The 22,191-nt window shown below is 39.9% G+C and overlaps 2 protein-coding genes across 3 annotated transcripts in view; both read right to left on the bottom strand.

Annotated features, from left to right (window-relative positions):
- Nucleotides 1–10,221, bottom strand: part of LOC143031420 (uncharacterized) — a 42,865-nt gene extending 32,644 nt beyond the window's left edge. The window contains exon 1 of the mRNA XM_076195215.1: nt 10,096–10,221. The gene's annotated coding sequence lies outside the window, so the exon portion shown is untranslated. The remainder of the gene's footprint in view (nt 1–10,095) is intronic.
- On the bottom strand, nt 465–21,976 carry LOC143031421 (uncharacterized). Of its 2 annotated transcripts, none has more exons than XM_076195217.1 (2): nt 21,772–21,976; nt 465–4,520 (listed from the first exon to the last, which is right to left on the bottom strand). In XM_076195217.1, exon 2 carries the CDS (start codon nt 4,374–4,376, stop codon nt 3,168–3,170), a length of 1,209 nt encoding a protein of 402 aa, XP_076051332.1. In that variant the 5' UTR covers nt 4,377–4,520; nt 21,772–21,976; the 3' UTR covers nt 465–3,167. The 2 variants fall into 2 exon arrangements, with proteins under 2 accessions (XP_076051332.1, XP_076051333.1); XM_076195218.1 differs by lacking the exon at nt 465–4,520 and adding an exon at nt 10,822–11,834.
- Nucleotides 21,977–22,191: the final 215 nt, after the last annotated feature.

Here is a 22,191-nt window from a genome sequence, read left to right as displayed (position 1 = left end):
TTCATAATTTTCTTTTATATATTGATATCTGATTTTGAAATGTGATATCCATAAGTCACATTATCCTTAGCGCACTTTAATAATTATGAAATTGATAAAATGTTGAAAGGTGTCCTCTCGCATGTGAACAAGTGACAATGGCGGAAAATGTGGGAAACTGTCCCTATACTTGTATGAGCATACCGGCACCTGTGTCATGGTTATATTTATTTTGTAGTTGTGGCCGAGTGACTCCAAAACTCTGCGAATTGCCCTGCTGATCATATTTTCTGTGGTTATAACATTCAGAGTGGAAGGGAACGAGCAATACTGCCGTATAACGCGAGTATGGTGATGCATCATCGTGCATCAGGCAGCTGATGCTTCCCGCGATAATTTGACTCGTACCAAAGAGGTTAATGGAAAAATAACACAACAGTTCACATTTTAAAATTGTTTTAATATAACTCTTTTTACATCATGCATACAACATAAGAACAAAGGAGACTGCAAGAGACCATAAGGCCTACACTAGGCAGCTCCGAACAAACCATCACATTTTTTATTTCATATAGTACATACAAGAAATACAGGCGTATACGTCAAAAGCGAAAATCTCGATATAATAGGAATAACCGAGACATGGCTAAATGGGGGAGAGTTTGAAACTGAATTTAATATTGCGGGATTTAAGCACTTTCATCAAGATATAAGTCACAAGAAAGGTGGGGGTGTCCTGTTATACGTTAGGAGCAATGTCAATACTTCTGTTTTAAAGTGTAACAGGATGCATATGACAGTTTGTGGGTTGAACTAATCCAAACAAATGGACAAAAACGAATGTAGGTGCAATATATAGGCCAAAGACATTATCATTAGCAGACGACAAGCTGGTGTTTCAAGAACTGTCTAGTTTCTGCAACCAGGACCTATTCATAATGGGTGATTTCAATTGTACTGACATTGATTGGATGACCCTACACGGCCATATAGGTAGTCGCTTGATGGATTTTCTCGCTGACAAATACTTAGTTCGACATGTAAAAGAGCCCACAAGACATGGAAACTTACTCGATCTATTGGTCACTAGCCGCGAAAGCATGATAACCGATGTACAAGTCTGTGAAGCTATTGCAAATAGCGCTCGCGGCGCTCGCTCTCAAAGAAGGGGGGGGGTGTACACAACTCGCTGTAGTTGGCAAGTATAATTCGCTAAGACCTTGTATATGTCCTCCCGGGGGATTCCTACATTTTCATTCTTCTGGACAGTAGATTATAACTAACAGAAGTGAGTCGCCATATCCACAAAGTGAGGATTACAAGGGCGGCGACGGTGGTAGCACTTACATCTATATTTTCATGCATACTACTCCAGCTGTATACCGCTTCCTCCACGCTATAACTGATCGCCATCCCATTCCTCAACCTTGACAACGACTTCGTCCGTCCCTCGTATGTCGTCACACATCCTAATTGTCCCAACCCCCGTCTCTTACGATCCAAGTAGGAATACTTGGTGGCAGCTTTCTGTCCCCCACCACAGGGAAGGTAGGCGAAAACAAAGAAATGAACATTCAGAGAAGTGGAACAGGACAGGACAGTCGCAGTATAATAAAAGTGTCATCATATCTCTGGGAAAAGAGTCCTCCTCTATAACAGACAAAATGATGTGTGTTTCACCTCCCCTTGTCACCACTGTCACTTAAATTTGACTTGTAATATCACTCGTCTCAAGGCCCCTTGCCTCTCGTTACGTGAGTTTCACTAATATTCAAGTTCCTCTTAAGCAGTAGGCCCAATGCCTTCTTTTTCCTGTAGTCTCACTATTTTCTAGGCCCCATGCCTATTCCTCTCGTCCTTTGGGTTAATAAAAGGGTGGTGAATTTTCTTTCTTCTTTCACTGTAATTTCACCTTCTGCTTACACTCGGGATCTCTTTTCTCTCGTCTCTACATCGTCTCCTGATCCTCTCTCCACACCCTCTCTATATCTTCTCTCGATCCTCTCTCTATATCCTCTGACGAGATCCCGTATCCTACGCTAAGCTACCTTCGTCTGACGTCACTAATTTTTCTAATCCAATCTCCAGTGACGTTTCAAATAAATGTCACTCCTTATGGGCGTGACTTTGAATTCATGCACCAATAGTTTTTTCCTCCTTCTCCACCTTGCACCATTTCGGAAAGCCATTACAATGCCACTAGCAAAAATTGTTTACCTCAGCATTAGTCAAACGAAGGTAACCTACGCTTACAGAGTTTGATTACATAATCGAATATAAAACAGTCACCACCATCGGTGTGTTTACATAGACAAAACGTCGCCCTCACATAGACATAACATCGCCCTCGAGCAGGCGTCGAGTCTGAATTATTCTAATGCCCTAGCTCATTTCCATTCGTACACTACCGGCCTCTTACATGTGGCTCTGGTCCATAGGGGCACCCCACATAGACCCTAGAGTATCAACTGCATGCTACTTTATCACAATAACGTGCAGCCAATACCGCAGACGGGTATTCCTAATTATATTTTCGGAGTTATGGGATTATTCAAACTCTCCCAGATTCTCCCTTAATACTGAAATTTTTGGCAACTCCCCAGTATAAAACTTGTCTTCACTGAAGAGTAGATAACCAAGCTGGGGACACGCCATCCTTTCCCGCTAAAACCTGGAGGATGTGGTATGGGTGACATAACAGGGTGATTCTGTTGGTATGGGAACGAATTATCACCTGTGGCATTTGAAAGCATCTCGAGAGAAAACTGTATCGCACAAGTCATACAAGAAAGTCTTCTCCCCTGCGCTCGTTATCATATGCTATTAGATACTGCTCCTTCAAGCTGTTGGAAAGGCATTTTTTCGGAATGGGTCATCACGTGCTATTTCAAATCATCTTTATATCAGAAAGCTTTATCCCACAGGACACACTGTAAAAGCCTTAACCATGTGTGGATCATCTTGTGATATTTGAGAACAGTTTTTCGTGAAAAATATTTATTGCACTGGTACACTGCAATGGGTTCTTCCCTGTATGGGTAATCATGTGACGTGACGTTTGAGAAGACCCTTACGTGAAAAAAAGCTTTATTGCACAGGCCACACGGGAATGTCTTCTCTTTAGCGCGGGTAGTCATGTGCTGTTTGAGATCTCCCTTTTGTGAGAAAGCTGAATCACACATGTCACACTACAATGGATTCTCTCCTGTGTGGGTCATCATGTGACATTTGAGACTATCCTTTTGTGAGAAAGCGGAATCACACGTGTCACATTGGAATGGCTTCTCTCCTGTGTGGGTCATCATGTGATGTTTGAGATTACCTTTTTGTGAGAAAGCGGTACCACACATGCCACACTGGAATGGCTTCTCTCCTGTGTGGCTCATCATGTGATGTTTGAGATTACCTTTTTGTGAGAAAGCGGAATCACACATGTCACAATGGAATGGTTTCTCTCCTATGTGGGTCATCATGTGACGTTTGAGATTACTCTTTTTTGAGAAAGGGGAATCACACATGTCACACTGGAATAGCTTCTTTCCTGTGTGGGTCATCATGTGACGTTTGAGTATACTCTTTTTTGAGAAATCAGAATCACACAAGTCACACTGGAATGGCTTCTCTCCTGCGTGGGTCATCATGTGACGTCTGAGCTGACCCTTTTGGGAGAAAGCAGAATCACACACGTCACACTGAAATGGCTTCTCTCCTGTGTGGGTCATCATGTGACGTTTGAGAATACCTTTTTGTGAGAAAGCGGAATCACACATGTCACACTGGAATGGCTTCTCTCCTGTGTGGGTCATCATGTGATGTTTGAGAGTACCCTTATGTGAGAAAACAGAATCACACAGGTCACACTGGAATGGCCTCTCTCCTGTGTGGGTCATCATGTGATCTTTGAGATTACGCTTTTGTGAGAAAGCAGAATCACACACGTCACACTGAAATGGTTTCTCTCCTGTGTGGGTCATCATGTGACGTTTGAGATCACCTTTATGTGAGAAAGCGGAATCACACATGTCACACTGGAATGGCTTCTCTCCTGTGTGAGTCATCATGTGATGTTTGAGAGTACCTTTTTGTGAGAAAGCGGAATTACACATGTCACACTGGAAGGGCTTCTCTCCTGTGTGGGTCATCATGTGACTTTTGAGGAGACCCTTACCTGAGAACGCGGAATCACACGTGTCACACTGGAATGGCTTCTCTCCTGTGTGGGTCATCATGTGACGTTTGAGAATAACTTTTTGTGAGAAAGCGGAATCACACATGTCACACTGGAATGGCTTCTCTCCTGTGTGGGTCATCATGTGATGTTTGAGATTACCTTTTTGTGAGAAAGCGGAATCACACATGTCACACTGGAATGGCTTCTCTCCTGTGTGGATCATCATGTGATATATGTGACAATCTTTTGCAAAATACAGGTCACACTAGAAAGACTTCTCTCCTGTGGGGGCCATCAATCGATTTTTAAGATGAGTTGTGAGATAGCCGAGCTATAAATGCTACATCGGGTTTTCTTTGTTGATACCTTTCTGAAAAAGAAAAAAAAAATGAGATTAACTTTTAGAGATATGTAATAGTAGGATTGTTGGTGTTTTGTACACAAACCATTTCATACATGCCATCCTCTATTATAAGAATGATTTGCCTAAAAACATAGTAAAATCGATTATCAAAATGGTCAGCTGGTCATTATAGCAGTGTTTGCTTTGTTAGCCTAGTTGTGGGTTGAAATTCCATACTCTCCTACTCAAGGGAGTAATTATTAATTACCTACGATGCACCTCGTAGAGGGAACGTCACCTGCATGGAGGGGGGGGGGATGTTAGGGTAGACTCAATCCTGCCCCTCAATCAACCAGTACTAAAACAAACTTTTAAGATTATCTTATCGACTAACGGTTTATGTCTATAGTAATTGCATGTCTGGCATGAGAGAATGTAAACACTGAACACGTTTGATATGTCACCTTATTTATATCTACGAATTTGGCAGCGGCGATCGGAACCAATGAAAAACTAGACCAAGTGAGGCAATCTTTAACGCAGAGGCACACTACTTGCTTTGCTGTCAAAATCTTGCTTGCGTACGTCACATAGGGAGTGCTTTGCAGATGGCTTTTTGGGCTAACGGGAAACAGAAAGGAAGACCAAGCGTCCCGCCAAGCTTTCTCCCATGTTAACAAAAGAATACAATAAAATGTAAATTGCACAACAAGTGAAAAAGTGAAATACACACTTGAACGAAAAAGGAAACAAATAAAATCACGTTGATACACACTGTGACCTTTGTTCACCATGTACTCTCTCACGTTATGTTGAGTGTCATTGTGCTCCTAGTGCCCAGGTATATTGGATTTAAGTCTATGCACCTATTTACGCTAACTTCTTTTGTCGCCCACGCTTCTAAGAATAATCTCCTTTTCCTCGAGCTGTCTCTGTGTATCACTATCGCTCCTTCCCAGTCAGTGTTGTGCTGTAGTTCGTTCATGTGTTTATAAAGTGCTGAGGCTGCATCTTTCCGTTTAACTGCCCGTTATGTTCTTCAATGCTAGTGGCGAGCTTCTTATGCGTTTCTCCTATGTAATCTGCATCACAATCCAAACATCCAATGCGGTACACTACGCCCGCCTGCTGAGTGGGTGCTTCCATATCCCACCCCTACACCGAACCATTTCAACTTCAAAGGATTACAAAGGAGAAGCATCCCAACAGGAGACCTTTTGGTCCATAACTCGGTCGGATGCGAAAAAAACTATGACGATAAATAAAATAGTGATAATAATAACAAATAAAATAAATAGGTAAAGTTAAATTATAACCTATCAGGTAAATAGTAAATAATAAATGGACAGATAAATAATAATAAACAAATTGAGAAATGATAACCAATAGTGTGAAAAAATGTCACTTTTAATGTCAATTCTTTTCAGAATCTTAAATCTGTGTCAAGTCACCTGAGTCTACGCTTTTTAGGGAAAATAGATTCATATGTTTTAATTGATTTTCTTATAATTCTTTTTGGTATTTGAAATCAGTTTTGTGGCTCGCCGCTGTACTTTTTCCAATCTGTCAATGTCTAATGGAAGTCAGAGACCATAAGAAAACGGCATATTCCAATTGTGGTTGAAGTCATAAGATCACGCAATCAGTTCTGGAATCTTGTTTGCTTTCTCAAAGGCTGAAATATACTGTTTAGATGATTTGAAATCGTTATTGATAATCAACCCGAGATCCTTTTCACTATCCACTTTTGTTAACGAATTTATAACTTGTAATCGTACTTATTGTTATTTTTACCTATGTGCATAACCTTGCATTTGTGTAAAATTCCATTAGCCACTTTTCAGACCATTGGTTTAAGTGATCATTTGTCATTCCGCACAGTTTTGTATCACCAGCAAATTTGGACACGATAGATTTCAGTACGTGGTCTATATCATTGCTATATACTATGAATAGAAGTGGCCAAAGAACGGAACCCTGAGGAACTCCACTCTGTAAGAACATCTTTGCCTCTGCGAGTTCGGTGGATTAAAACTTGTGGCAAGTCTATAACACTGCTCCTTCCATTGATATGCTAAAAATGTCCTTTAGCAATCAAATCGCATATCAGATAGCAATCCCACAATATTTAAAATCTAAAAAAAAAAAAAAAAAAAAAAATCTATTTTAATAAAATAAATCTGATCGAAAAAAAAATCGATTTTTTAAATATTTTTTAAAAAGATAGAAAAAAAAAATCGCTAACCCTGGTGTCCACTAACCTCATACAATACCTGTTAAGTCCGGCTAAAATTGGCATTTCAAAGCATAACAGTGCCTTAAAAATAGTTTCTTATTTCACTATAAAAGTTTATATTAACTTATACTGCATTGAATAAGTCAATAGTTGATATATTTGTCCTATATACAATGCTAGGTTTCTAGTTTTGATATATACATACATATACTAAGGCTTTTTCCCCCTTCCAAGGGAGGTAGCCAAAAAGGGAAAGGCACAAAAACACTCCCACCCATTTCATCCCTAAATACACTCCACACCCCTCCCACCCTCCCTCTCATCTGAGCACCTCCTGGATGACGGGTCATCCCTGCACCCTGCCCACCGCCCTGGGTCAGAAGCAGTGTCGCAAGACACAGCACATCCACAGCAAGGCCGCTTCATTTAATCGGCGACCCCCCCTCTCCGTCCCCCTTTGCATATAAGGCGAGGACGGGGAGAAATCCCTTTGGGCTGCGTCAAAAGTTACTCACACATACTACTACCCCCCACCCCCCGCCCATTCCTCCTCATGCAGTCACAACATCATCCATATACAACCATTCTCCACTCACCTCTGTCTTCCGTCCTCTCCCTTCCTTCCTCAACAGACATTCCCCTCTTCCCCAAATCCCCCTTCACCCCATCCATCCACCTCATCCTAGGACGTCCCCTCATGTTCACTCCCCCCACATCTGCCTTCCATACCTCTTTTACTAGTCTTTCTTCACTCATTCTTTCCATGTGTCCAAACCATCCTAATATTCTTTCATCAACCCTATCTCCCAAATCCTTTTTCACCCCTGTTCTCCTCCTCACCTCATTTCTCACACTATCCAGCCTAGTAACCCCCACCATACTTCTCAGACACCTCATCTCAAACTCCTTCTCTTATGTTCCACGTTTCTGCCCCATACATTTGTCAAATATAAAATCTGGGTGCGCACGTCTTGTGTAATAGTCCTTGATATATATATGTGTGTATATATATATATTACCCTTTAAATATTATTTTTGTGACTGTATATATATATATATTTATCATACTGAAATAATCTTAGCATCTTTAATCTATGTTGTATATATTTTAACCTTTTTATAATTTTATCTGATTTTCTTTGGGAAACGTAGCCTAGGCCTAAGCATACTGAATAAAATCCTATCATCTTTGACCTATGATATTTAATAGTGTATTTTTTAACCTTTTTATTATTTTACCATCAGACTTGCTTTAGGAAACGTATGCATACTGAATAAAATCTTATTATCTTTGAGCTACGTTGTTTCATATTTATTCATATTTTATCATTTTCGTTAGGAAACGTAGCCTAAGCCTATGCATCAAGTCCTGTCATCTTTGACCTACAAATACTTTTTTGTTGGTTAAATTAAAATCATTGCAAGGCAAAATCAGGAAAATTTATTTCAAAACACACTTTTTTCGTTTACGTACTGTACCGAAAATATTGTTATCGACAACAGACTAGGCATAAACAAAGTTACTATTACATTTTATTAATCACAAAACATAAAAATACAAAATGCTGTACCGAACATAATGTTATCGACAACAGACTAGGCATAAAAAAGTTTTACTGTTACATTTTATTAATCAAAAAACACATGAAAATAGAAAATGCAAGGCAAAATTAGGAAAAATTATTTCAAATCACATTATTTTCGTTTAGGTACTGTACCGAACATATCATTATCGACAACAAACTAGCTTAGGCATAGAAAAAAATTACTGTTACATTTCTTGCAAAACATATAATAATACAAAATGCAATGCAAATTAAGAAACATTTTACTTCAAACAAAATGAAAAAAATATTTAGGTGGCTGGAATGCTGACGCTGCCGGCAGCCTGCCAAAACTATCGTACTCAAGTCTCGCGGCGTGCGGAGTAATTATACTGCACTGCCAGGCATAATTTTGCAATTCTATTACTCTATTAATGTTAAATATTATTGCATTATCTCGTGGTCGTAAAGTCGATCAGTCGTAAGTCGACGACTACCTGTATACACACACACACACAATTATATATATATATATATATACAGTACATACATATACACAGCAAGTAACATTGATGTCGCAACACAAGAGTAAAATAAAACTTAAACCCACCCTTGGAGAAAGATAAGCTGAGATAGTGTAAAACGTATATTTCGATCACTGTGGTCCTCTTCTGCAGTTACAATTATTGGGTACATAGACAAGAATGTATATGCAGAGGAGAAAACTACAAAAAGGAACTAGGTAAGCCTCAAGTGACGTGCCCTGAGTGAGGCTGCATTTTTCCAATCTATTCTGTGATCTAAAAGACTTGAATAGAGGAATACAGCTGAGTTTTCTTGGCCGTATTTGCCTGAATTTTTACGTTCTTTTATCCTAGTAAGTAGATCACGCCCCGTTCATCCCCAGTGCATTTTATTACAATCAAGACATGGTATTTTTTATACTCCAGGGTCGTCTTTATTAGGAGTTCTGTGATGGACATTAAAAAAAAAGTGGTAAATGTCCATCACAGAACTCCTTTGGTGAGGATCTTAAACCACTGAACCAAGGAAGTCACCACGTCACTGCAAAACTCACGTAGGATCTTGTATATGTCATCTCGGGGGATTCCTACATGTTCATTCTCAACCTTGACAACCTTGACAACGGCTTCGTCCATCCCTTGTACGTCGTCACCCATCCTAATTGAATTACTCACATCGGGCATTCCTAGTTGTCGATATTTCCGGTGGTATGGGCTTATTCAAACTCTCCTAGTTTCTCCTTTAACCACTTCAATACGGGACTTAAATCTCGCGGGCAGCAGCCAATGCCAGCCGTATGACGTAACGAAATAATATTCGCATCATAAAATATAGTCGCCGCTTATATCGATCGTTCTCTCTTTCACCCGCGAATTTTGAAAACCACAGAGAATGGGATTAAGGGCGCATTTGGGAGAATGTAAAAACACAGGGGCGACTACAATAAATATAATCAAGACGCCGATATGGCAGCGTCGCGAATCCACTTGCTCCTCATGACGCCTACGTGTGCGGCATCGTATGGAAGGGGTTAAAAAATGCTGATTCCGTTGGTATGGGAACGGCACATACCAAATAGGTAGAAATGACAAAGGGAGTATACCTTGCCACCTACGTCTGGTTATGATTGCCTTGATTCCTGATATGTTCCCTAAAACCTATAAATATAAATGATAGAATCAAGAGTGCCGCTATTACCCGATGAACTTGAAGTTCTTACCTCGTGTGAGTTATCATGTCACATTTGAAAGCATCTCGCGAGAAAGCTGCATCGCACAAGTCATACAAGTCTTCTCACCTGCACTCATTATCATATGCTGTGTAGATACTGCTCCTTCAAGCTGTTGGAAAGGCATTTTTCCCGGAGTGGGTCATCACGTGATATTTCAAAACATTCTTATTTCAGAAAGCTTCATCCCACAGGTCACACTGTAAAAGGCTCAATCATATATGGATCATCTTGTGACATTTGAGAACAGTTTTCGTGAAAAATATTTATTGCACTGGTCACACTGCAATGGGTTCTCTCCTGTATGGGTGTTCCTGTGACGTTTGAGAACGTCCTTACGTGAAAAAGCTTTATTGTACGGGTAACACTGGAACTGCTTTTCTTCAGCGTGGGTAGTCATGTGGCATTTAAGATCGCTCTTTTGTGAGAAAGCAGAATCACACGTGTCACATTGGAAAGGCTTCTCTCCAGTGTAGGTCATCATATGATGTTTGAGACCACGCTTTTGTGAGAAAGCAGAATCACACAAGTCACACTGGAAAGGCTTCTCTCCTGTGTGGATCATCGTGTGGCATTTGAGGTGACCCTTTTGTGAAAAAGTGGAATCACACAAGTCACACTGGAAAGGCTTCTCTCCTGTGTGGATCATCGTGTGGCATTTGAGGTGACCCTTTTGTGAAAAAGTGGAATCACACAAGTCACACTGGAAATGCTTCTCTCCTGTGTGGGTCCTCATGTGACATTTGAAATGACTCGTTCGTGAGAAAACAAAATCACACAGGTCACACTGAAATGGCATCGCTCATGTGTGGGTCATCATGTGACGTTTGAGATTACGCTTTGTTGAGAAAGCGGAATCACACATGTCACACTGGAATGGCTTCTCTCCCGTGTGGGTCATCATGTGACGTTTGAGATCACCCTTTTGTGAAAAAGCGGAATCACACATGGCACACTGGAAAGGCTTCTCTCCTGTGTGGGTCCTCATGTGACTTTTGAGATTACCCTTTTGTGAGAAACCAGAATCACACAAGTCACACTGGAACGGCTTCTCTCCTGTGTGGGTCATCATGTGAAGTTTGAGACCACCCTTTCCTGAGAAAGCGGAATCACACATGTCACACTGGAATGGCTTCTCTCCTGTGTGGGTCCTCATGTGACGTTTGAGATCACGTTTTTGTGAGAAAGCGGAATCACACATGTCACACTGGAACGGCTTTTCGCCTGTGTGGGTCATCATGTGATGTTTGAGGTTACTCTTATGTGAGAAAGCGGAATCACACATGTCACACTGGAAAGGCTTCTCTCCTGTGTGGGTCACCATGTGATCTTTGAGACTACTCTTATGTGAGAAAGCGGAATCACACGTGTCACACTGGAATGGCTTCTCTCCTGTGTGGGTCCTCATGTGACATTTGAGATGACTCTTTCGTGAGAAAGAAGAATCACACATGCCACAATGAAACGGCTTCTCTCCTGTGTGGGTCATCATGTGACGTTTGAGGTAAACACTTTGGGAGAAAGCAGAATCACACATGCCACAATGGAATGGCTTCTCTCCTGTGTGGGTCATCATGTGATGTTTGAGATTACGCTTTATGAGAAAGTAGAATCACACAAGTCACACTGGAAAGGCTTCTCTACTATGTGGGTCATCATATGATATATGTGACAACCTTTTGCATAATATAGGTCACATTGGAACGGATTTCTCTCCTGTGTGGGTCATCACTTGATGTTTAAGATGCCTTGTGATATATCTGAGCTATAGATGCCACATCGGGTTTTCTTTGTTGATAGTTACCTTTCTGAAAAAAATTGAGATTAACTTTTTGAGATATGTAATAGTAGGACTGTTGCCTAAAAACACATAGTAAAATCGATTATCAAAATGGTCAACTGGTCATTATAGCGGTGTTTGCTTTGTTAGCCTAGTTGTGGGTTGAAATTCCATACTTCTCTCCTACCCAAAGGAGTAATTATTAATTACCTACGATGCACTTCGTAGTGGGACTGTCACCTACATGGAGGGGGGGGGGGTTAGGGTGGATTCAACCCTGCCCCTCAATCAACCAGTACTAAAACAAACTTTTAAAATTATCTTATCGAGTAACGGTTTATGTCTATAGTAATTGCATGTCTGGCACGAGAGAATGTAAACACTGAACACGTTTGATACGTCACCTTATTTATATCTACGAATTTGGCAGCGGCGTTCGGAACCAATGAAGAACTAGGCCAATTAAAGCAACCTTTAACGTAGAGGCACACTACTTGCTTTGCTGTCAAAGTCTTGCATACTCCACATAGGGAGAGTTTTGCAGATGGCTTTTTGGGCTAATGGCAAACAAAAAGGAAGACAAAACGTCCCGCCAAGCTTTCTCCTATGTTAACAAGGGCCACAAGGGTGGCAACAGTGGTGACAGTGGCGGCAGCGAAGGAAAGGACGCAAATCCCCATGCTGGTACGAGAACGATCTAGTGAAGGATAGGGACGACTACAAGGAAAAGGATGAGTTGCTGACGTGCGCGCCCATATGTGTTGAGTTGAAGAGAAGGAGTCTATTCAAATCGACATCATCAACAGAGAAGGTAGAAACTCGCATGTATTATACTTGTAATTATAATAGTTAGAATGACCACGGAATTTCTCCGTCAAGAGGTTATTACCTCGCAGTCAATACAATAGGGGTAAATTGATTCATTAATATAATTGATATACTCATAGTGACAAAAAACATAATTGATGAAAGGAAAAAGGTAGAAATGTTGAAAGAAAATGTAGATCCTGAGAAGGGTAGGGGAGACATAGGGGAGATTATCTTTTACAAGGTTATCAAGATAGTAAAGCAAATATTCTATATATCATGACAATAATGCAACAACAAAGAAACTAGGAAAATTAGGAGTGATTACAGAAACAGAGGATTTTAAAATAGAGTTAGAAGCACCTCAAGGAATGCTAGACTGAGTGCCATAATTGTAGGAAACTGGGACAGCATGGGTGTTATGAGATTATTTGCAGGAACTGAAAATATGAGTCATGATGAATATCATTGTAGAAACCCAACTTTTTGTTTGTATCACAATTGAGTAGGACATAGAACACAGGATTGCACAGGAATGCCAAATTTTTTTTTGTATTACCCAGAAACAGGAGTAAAAACCCCAGAAGACACGAAATAAAACAACACTACAGAGCTAACCTTAGAGGGACAGACATTATAGTGTACTGAAAAGGGATGAAAAAGAGAACAACAACACAGGAAGATTTTTTTCTCTCGTTTACTATAACAATTGGAAGGAGTTCTGTAGGACCCATCATTGTGAGTCAATCATTCAATAGACCTATTCAAGTGACTAAAAGCAGCAACGACTGCAACAGCACTGTAGGAGAGAGGCCAAACGCAGGGTATGGGATCCAATATATTCTAACATTTCTGAAGAAGCCCTGCTGGGCGAAATGTCAAATATATTGGATCCCATACTCTGCATTTGGCCTCTCTCCTACAGACCTATTCAAATATTTATTGATACAGGATCTGTAGTAAATGTTATAACCAGTAAAAGGCTTAAAAGGTTGAAACTAGGAATGAAAATCATGGAACCAATCCATCACTCATTGCAAGGACTAATAGAAAGTCAGTTAAAACATTAGATAAGGCTGACTTTTATGTTATTTTGAAGAAAAAAAAACGAGCACTTGTACATTCTGGTGATAGCTGTAGAAGAATCGGTCTTCCCAGATCTATTGATAGGATTTGCAACATTGAAAAAAGGAGGGCATGACAATATGTCAGGCTGAATTAGGGATCTTAGTGAAATCATAGTTGAATACTTTGCGCTAGGCATGAAGAGAGATATTCACTTACATATTGACAATTGCTTGAGATGTACAGAGGTCAAAGGAGATACACCCAAGTCTGCTCCTGTGCTATCATATCCTATACCACATAAACCTCAGGAAAAATTCACTTAGATACACTTGAGTTGTCTGAAAAGGAATATATGTGTTGTTGTTGTCGTTCCCTAGACTGTCTGTCCGAGCAGTCCCGTCTCCCCAAGGAAGGCCACAGCCGAAACTGGGTTTTCCCACAAATCCTTTATAGAGTGTATGTTGTGTTGTTTGCGTGCATGATTGTGTATAATGCAGTCTTCCATTATGTGTTGTATGGTATGGGGTGAAGTGTTACATCCTGGGCAGCTGTCCACAACACGGTCGTCCAGCCTCTTCTGGTAGCTTAGAAGTGCTGGGTGGTGACCGCATCGCAGTCTGGCCAAGTGGACTCTGTCCTTTCGTGGGAGAGAGGATTCAGAAGGGTGGATATCAGGGGGTCTGGCATGCAGCAGTGTGTTGTCTTTCAGTGTGTTAATGGAGCGGTGAGTGATATGATTATGAATATGTTTCCGGAGGCTGGTATTTGGTGGTTGTGGAGGAAGAGAAGAGAGTATCTGTGTGTAATAAAGGTCTTTGGGTGTAGTTTTAATGTTTCTTGGTGTGTGCGGGTGTTCTGCTATGTAGTGTAGCGGGTGTGGTGTGTTTGTGGTGGCTGCAGCAAGTGTTTGTGTGCCTCTCATGTCGAGGTGGTCCTTGACTTTGAGGACTTTTGTTTCATGGTGTAAATGGTCTGTAGGTGATGTATTTGTGCAGCCTGTAATTGTTTTTAGGGCTTTGTTTTGTATGATTTGAAGGGTATTGTGGTGTGTCTCACTGAGATTAGGAGCCCATGCAGGACTCGCATAATTCATCACTGAGCGTATGCATTGTTTGTATATTGTTATATTAGTTTCTTTGTTTTGTCCAAATGTTGTTCCAGTGATTGACTTAAGTGCGTTAAGTCTAGGTGTGCATTTGTTTTTTATGTTTGTGAGGTGTTGTTTGAAAGACATGGATGTATCGTATGTTACACCAAGAATTTTCAGTGTGTTTGTGTGTGGTATTAGAGTGTTGTTGATGTAGAGATGAGGTATGTATTTGTGTTCTTTTGTCCAGTTGGTGAGAAGTGTTGCTGTAGATTTGGTTGGAGCTATTTTGAGTCTGTTTGTGATGAACCATGTGTTGAGTGTGTCAAGGTAAGGCTGGATTATTTCTGCAGCTTTGTCTGTGTTACGATGTGTGCATGTGATTGTTATGTCGTCTGCGTAGGAAGAGATTTGTATTTCTGAGGTGTCTGGCGTGGGTAAGTCATGCATGTATAGATTAAATAATGTGGGGGATAGAACTGAGCCCTGTGGTACTCCGTTCTTAATGTTTCTGATGTGCGATGATTGGCCATTATATGACACATGAGCATTCCTGCCTGCCAGATAATTGGCCAGCCATCTTTTGGTGTTATTGTGCATGTCTGTGTTATATATTTTATTTGTTAGGTTGTGGCGGGGGATAGCATCAAAAGCTTTACTAATGTCCAATGTTATAAGAAGTGTTCTGTGGTGGGGCCTATCTGAATTGATGCCATCTAAAATTCTTTGTGTGAGGTTTGTCAGAAGAGTGTTTGTGGAGTGTAGTGGCCTAAAACCGTGTTGTGAGTCAGCAAGGGGAATATATGGTGTGACAAGTTTAAGCATTAGGCGTTCAATGACTTTAGAGGGGGTGCAGAGAAGTGTGATTGGGCGGTGCGATGTTGGGATTGTTGGGTCTTTGTTCGGTTTTGGAATGGTGATTATTTTACCATGCTTCCAGATGTCAGGTATAGTGTTGTGTGAATAGCTGTAGTTTGCAATGTTTGTGAGTGCGTGTATACCTTGTGGTCCAATGTGTTTTAGGTGGATGTTGCTTATGTTATCAGGGCCACAGGCAGATGAGTGCTTGAGATTATGCATTATGAGTTTTGTCTGACTGTCTATGAAGGGTGTATAGTCTGAGTCTGTGGGGAAGTCTTTCTTACGTCGAATGGTGCGTCGGTCGTCAGGGTGAGATGTAAGATGGCTCGTCTGTGCAAAATGACGTATGAGTGCGTTTGCTTGTTGTCTGTTTGAGGGTAGATTATCTATTGTTGTGATTATTGCTGCGTGAGAGCGTGTAGTGTTAGTGTTGGATAGTGTGATGCTGTTGAGTGTTTTGTACAATTTGCTGGTGTTTGTTTTGTGATCAAGTGTTTTGATAAAGTTTAGCCAATTTTGTGTTTTTTGTTCATGTATTTTATTGGCAATCACAGTGTTTAGTGTTTGTATTTGGTCTGCTATGTTTTGAGGGATAGGTGTGGGGGTATCGTGTTTAAGTGTGTCACGTTGTCTGATGAGGCCTTGGATTTCTGGTGTGAAGTTGGGGTTGTGTGATTTTCTGTTGCCTCTAGGGATGTATCTCTTGTTTGCGTTTTGTATGATTGTATTAAAAGCGTGCACAGCATTGTTTATGTTTGTGATTGGTGTACTGTTAAGTGTTTCAAAATGTTGTTCTGTCTCTTCAGTAAAGGCTTCCCAGTTAGCTCTCTTGTAATTGGTGTAAGTGTGTCTGTGGCCAGCTGGGGTGCATCTTGTTTTGGTGGTGATGATGATTGGAAGGTGGTCAGAACCAAGGGCTCCGACCACTCTCCATGATGTTGTTGGGGTTAGGCAGGGGGAGCAAAAGGTGATATCAGGAGAGGAGGGAGTGTAGAGGGCTTGGTATGGGATATGTGTATGATTATGCGTGTTGTTCATGATAGTCAATGAGTCGAATTGAGTCTGTATATCAAGCCCTCTGTCTGTGTCAGGGTTGTCGACAAACCAGGCAGACGACTTGGCGTTGAAATCACCACCCATGATCAGGTTGGGGATTGAGGTTAGTTGGCTGAGTTGAGGTCTGAAGGTGTTTGGAACTGTGGGGGATGATTGGGGGGGAATATACACGTTAACTATTGTTAGTGTCGAATTGTTGCCTGTGCGGATACGAATGGATTGGGTTTCTGTTGTGTTATCTGTGGTAGGGAGGAGAATTTTGGTTGTGGCACTTGTGTCCACAAAACAGATGGAATGGTGGATCAGGGTGATGAGTCCACCGCCACTGCCGTCAGTCCGGTCTTGTCTGATGGTGGTGTAATTATGAAATGATGGTGTTTTGTGTGAGTGTCTTAATTTTGTTTCTTGTAGAATTGCAATGTGTATGTTGTGTTGTTTAAGAAAGTGTTCAAGTTCATGTTTTTTAGTGTTAATACCGTCAATGTTGTAATATGTTGTAATATGTTGATGTTGTGTGTTTTGTATGTGTTGTATGTTGCCGTTTGGGGTTGAGGTTGGGGTGGTAGTGGGGAAGGTGTAGGATCTGGGTCAGAGGGGGGGAAAGGAGAGATCGGGGACAAAGGAAAGGGAGTACTAATCGGGGGCAAGGGCAAAGGGAAATTGGGAGTGGGTAAGGGTGTTGGCTGTGGTTGGGGAGGTGGGATTGGGGTTACTGGAGGGCAGGTAGAACATGTCCAAGTGTTTGTGTATTGGTTTGTGTCAGCAAGTGTTGTACAAGTGAGGTGGGCCCAGTTTTTGCACATATTGCACTGAACTGAGCCCTTTGTCTGTCTGCTCGAAGTAATGGGTTTAGAGCATGTTGGGCATGTGTATTTTGTGGTGGGCCCAGGATTGCTCTCCACATCTCCGGCTAAAAGTAGAAGAGGGGTGATCGCCGGAAAATGACCCCTCAGTGCAGAAAAAACGTAACATTGTGTGTTGGAAAAAAAAAAAAAAAGGATTGTGGTACTCCCCCAGGTAGCCGTAGCTCCTCCTTGGGGATCGGTGCCATCTGCGTAGAGCTGATGGCCAGGGGTGGTTGCTGCTGATTGGCCCCCAACTCTTGGGGTTGGGGGGTGGTCCCACGACGTAGACGTTGCAGCTCCAGGACCAATATATGTGTTTCTTGCCATTGATTATCTGTCAAGATTTTGTATTTGACAACAACACACCCATTCCAAATAAGAGAGCCAAAACAATTGCTTCAGTACTATATGAACAAGTAATCTGTAATTTCACAACTCCCAAGATCTCAGTTTCAGACAATGCTGCTGAATTTAACAACAAAATCTTGGAAGAATTATGTAAGTTATCTAAGGTAAACAAAATTAATATTCAAGTCAATTATCCTCAAAGTAATGGATTGGAATCCTGTGTGTCCTGGAATCCTTTGTGCAAGATTTAGTTGTCGCAAATTCTGGTAAAGTCGTGTCCTCCCTTGTCCCAATGCCCCAACTTGTAAGGATAATTAACTCACCTAAGATTGTAATTTCCAACCTTTCTTTGGTGAAGTAAAGCTATCATTCTATTATCCCTTGTAAACTGCATACTTAAGTGTTTCTTCAATAATAACAGAGGTTCCTTTCGCTTCTGAATTTAGATTCAACCTGTACAAACTGGTGCCCTTCCCAATGAAGGTAAATAATTCAATTTTTGAACTTGACACACCAGCAATAGATCCACTAAGTTACATCTTTTCTCTAGATAACTTAACAGAGTACAATCTCTTATGATGACCTTAAAAATTGTAAGATCCCTAACAATATTCTCTACCTGTGCCATGCTTTTATTTATTTCATTTTCATTTTAATGAAGTGGCCTTGCTGTGGATGTGGTGTGACTTGCGACACTGCCTCTGACCCAGGGCAGTGGACAAGGTGCAGGGATGACCCGTCATCCAGGAGGTGCTAAGATAAGAGGGAGGGTGGAGGGGAGTGGAGTGTATTTGGGGATGGAATGGGTAGAAATTATTTTATGCCTTTTTCTTTTTGGCTACCTCCCCTTGAAAGAGGGAAAAAGCCTTGGTATGTATGTATGTGTATGTATGTATTTTTATTTTATTTTATTTTATTTTTTTGTTCCATGAAGCATTGAATTTTTTTTTTTAAGTTTCACTGGCTAAGAAAATGTCTGTAATACAGAACTGTCACTACAAAAAGGATATTTGTAATCTAGGTTACTCACAGAATGTCATGACAATATAAAATCGGTACAAAGGAAGTAAAGAAAGTAGTGAGTTCTGAAAAAGACCTTGGAGTGATTATCACAAAGGACATGGCACCTGATAAACAGACAGAAAAAACTGCTATGACCAACAAAGGGGGCCTTTACCTATTTGGATGAAGGAATGGTAAAGAAACTAGTAATCACACTGATAAGGCCAAAACTGGAGTACAGTATGCAGCAACATTATGGACACCCAGTACTTAAAAAGGTTATAAAGAAAATTGAAAGAACCTAAACAGCAATTACGAATATGGCCCCAACACTTTCAAAACTGCCATATGAAGAGATTGTTAAAGTTGGAAACCCCAACTCTGGAATAAACAAAAAAAATAGGTGACCTACTGACCATCTATAGAATCATAAGAGAAATGGTCATTAATACAGAAACTGAGAAGCTGGAAAGGATATGCAACAAAATGCCACATGACAATGTCTACTATCCTACATTTTCTTGCTTATCATCATAAAACAATTTCTATAGATGTAGAATAAATAATTCATATTATGCAACAAGGATGATAAAATCACCATTATGTTTTGCACTTCTATTTCATTTATCAAAATTGCACAAAAAGTAAATTTTTGCACTTCTATTCCATATATACATTAAAACCATACAAAAATTAAATGGTATAGTATGATAACAAGAATAGATAATTTTTTTAAACCATTAGAATTGTCTGATTAGAAATGAAGTCTTAAATCAGAGTATGACCAAAGTAATATAAAGCCATCATGCACAATATGAAAAATGGAACAACTACTATTCTATTTTTCATTTTATTATTATTTTATAATTGATATTATTATTATTTTCATTAGAAAATAATACCTCCTCTGTATGGACACCCTAATTAATTCCCTAATAAGGGAAGACAATAATGTGGCCAATAATTGCACAGGATGCAACCTGCCAACCTACATAGAAATGTTTGAGATGGGCGTAAAAGAACTTTCAAAAAAGCCTCCCAAGATCAAATGAGGAATTCTTTGCAGGTATCAGTTTCAACATCTGATCAATTTGGAACATCAACAATTCAACATCATCAACTTAATCTATTTTAATTTTATATGCAGTTTTCCATTTCTGTGTTAGGAAATAAAATAGAAGTGCAAAATATGCAATTGTGTTTTTATACAGGGATTACCTTTGTCTTGTGGCATTTTGTACATAATACCTGACTTTAGAAAATATCACCTTACTGGTTTACAAGAGCTTCACGCAATGAACTTGAGGTAAATTAGGTGAAAAAATAATGTATTACATTATCCAAAGTCACACTACACTTAAGGATGTAAATCCCAATATCCACAAAACACCCAACAGGCTATTAGACTTGATTTTTTTTTTACAACAGTTTTCCTGTTGATTTCATTAAACCGGGTGTTCTGTTTCAATCAGAAAACACTTGTTTGTACCAACCCCAACCCCCATACCAGTCATGTCTGGGGACTGCATTGGGAAATAAGTATTTAGAATTAAGGATGAGTGCAAAGACAGTGATTAATGAGAGAAACAAGGACAACATTGTTCAAATAAACAATAAAACAAGCAGTTTTCTCCAATTCTGACCATACCTAAGATTAGAGAACACAATCACAGCAGGGTTCACTATTCTTTAAAAGATTATTGGGTTCGTTATTCTTTACATTAGTATAATCAGGTTTGCTGTTTTTGATATAGATATGTTGGGTTCGCTAATCTTGACATTATCTGAATTAGGGAATACTGTGGGTTGGGTTAGGTTATGTTGGGATAGCCATTCTTTAGATGAGGATCATTGGGGTCACTCTTCTTGACATGAACCATATACCGGGTATTATTTTCCAACAGTTTTCCTGTTGATTTGATCAAATTGGGTGTTCCATTTCAATTGGAAATCACTTTTTTTGTACTAAACCCCCACCCACCCCCATCTGGGGACTGCATTGGGAAATAAGTATTGCGATTTAGAGAAGCATGCAAAGCCAGTGATTAATGAAAGAAATTGCAACACTGTTCAAATAAACGATAAATCAAGCATAGTACTCTCCTATTCTGACCATATCTAACCTCTCCAGTCCCTCTCTCCCTTATGGCAAATAGAATTTTCAATGGCATTTGTTTGATTTGTTTCTTGTATTCGATATGAGATAATTTAATACAAGATAATTTTCTTTCTCTTCCATACATATTCTTTTACAATAATGTATAGTTATGATTCTACATAATTCTAAGTATTCACAAATATGTTTGCTAGTCTTCAACCCTTCCCTATATCATCTACCAGTCCATGTTTAGATACAGTAAATTCATAGTAATATCAGCAACGATTTTCAAAACACTAAGACAAGCATCTTTAGTTACCAACAATTAGGTTAGGTTACACTATGTTAAATCTCAAGGCTGCAATTCTTACCTGTATTGCAACTAGCTTTATCATTCTGAGTATTTTCAACCCCAGATATAAGGAGTACTACAAGTCAACAGTAACATCAGCGATGATTAGAAGACTAGCATGCATCTTTACATATACCTAATTCTACACCTAGGTCAAAAATCTTATTCAGTACTTGGAATTGTTCTAAAACATCAGCATATACTGTTAACTACTTCCTAGTTCTTAAGGGGCTATTGTTATTTGACAGCCCCCTCTACAATTTTTGAAACGCTGGCTCTCTTTCAACAGAACAATACCTAATTTGATCTCATTACTAACCTACAGCATTCTAAAGTATCCATCACCTAGACAGCTACAGCCATAATGGCCTGCAACTTCCAGGCATCAAACTAATCATGTATGCTCTGTCTGGCGAACGCCTACAATAATCTTTTCCTTACCTGTGTGGTTTCCTTCTTTGCTTACAATTTTCGTGACACAAATATCTAAACTATTTCAAACATTCTTGCAAATGTACAAAGGCACTTTTGGAAATGTTTTGACATGGTTTACCCCTACTTAACGAAAATATTTGTAATCATAAGCTCTATCAAGGGGTAACTAATCTGTTTTGGTTTCATAATCCAGAAATCCACCTCCTTACGATCTGACCGTTCACAAGCTGTGGTTTACTTTAAAAGTTCTGCTCAATGTAGTAGTGGTGAGATGATAGCGGTACTGGTGCTTTTTTGTTTTTACCAGGATTGGGCATGTGTGAAATAGATGTCTTGCTTACAGGCATATTTAAGCTGTCTAAGAACATCGGTTATGATGTGAAGATATGTGGGGTTTGATTGTTAATGTAGGATTTGTTGGATATT

Source organism: Oratosquilla oratoria, chromosome 12 (genome assembly GCF_046742065.1).
Source record: "Oratosquilla oratoria isolate Oo_2021 chromosome 12, ASM4674206v1, whole genome shotgun sequence".
NCBI lineage: Eukaryota > Metazoa > Arthropoda > Malacostraca > Stomatopoda > Squillidae > Oratosquilla > Oratosquilla oratoria.
This window is presented reverse-complemented; position numbering and strand designations above follow the sequence as displayed.

Bases quoted from the DNA above. Each gene is read 5' to 3' on its own strand.
- LOC143031421 (XM_076195217.1), bottom strand. From the start codon at position 4,376: ATGATGATCCACACAGGAGAGAAGCCATTCCAGTGTGACATGTGTGAT.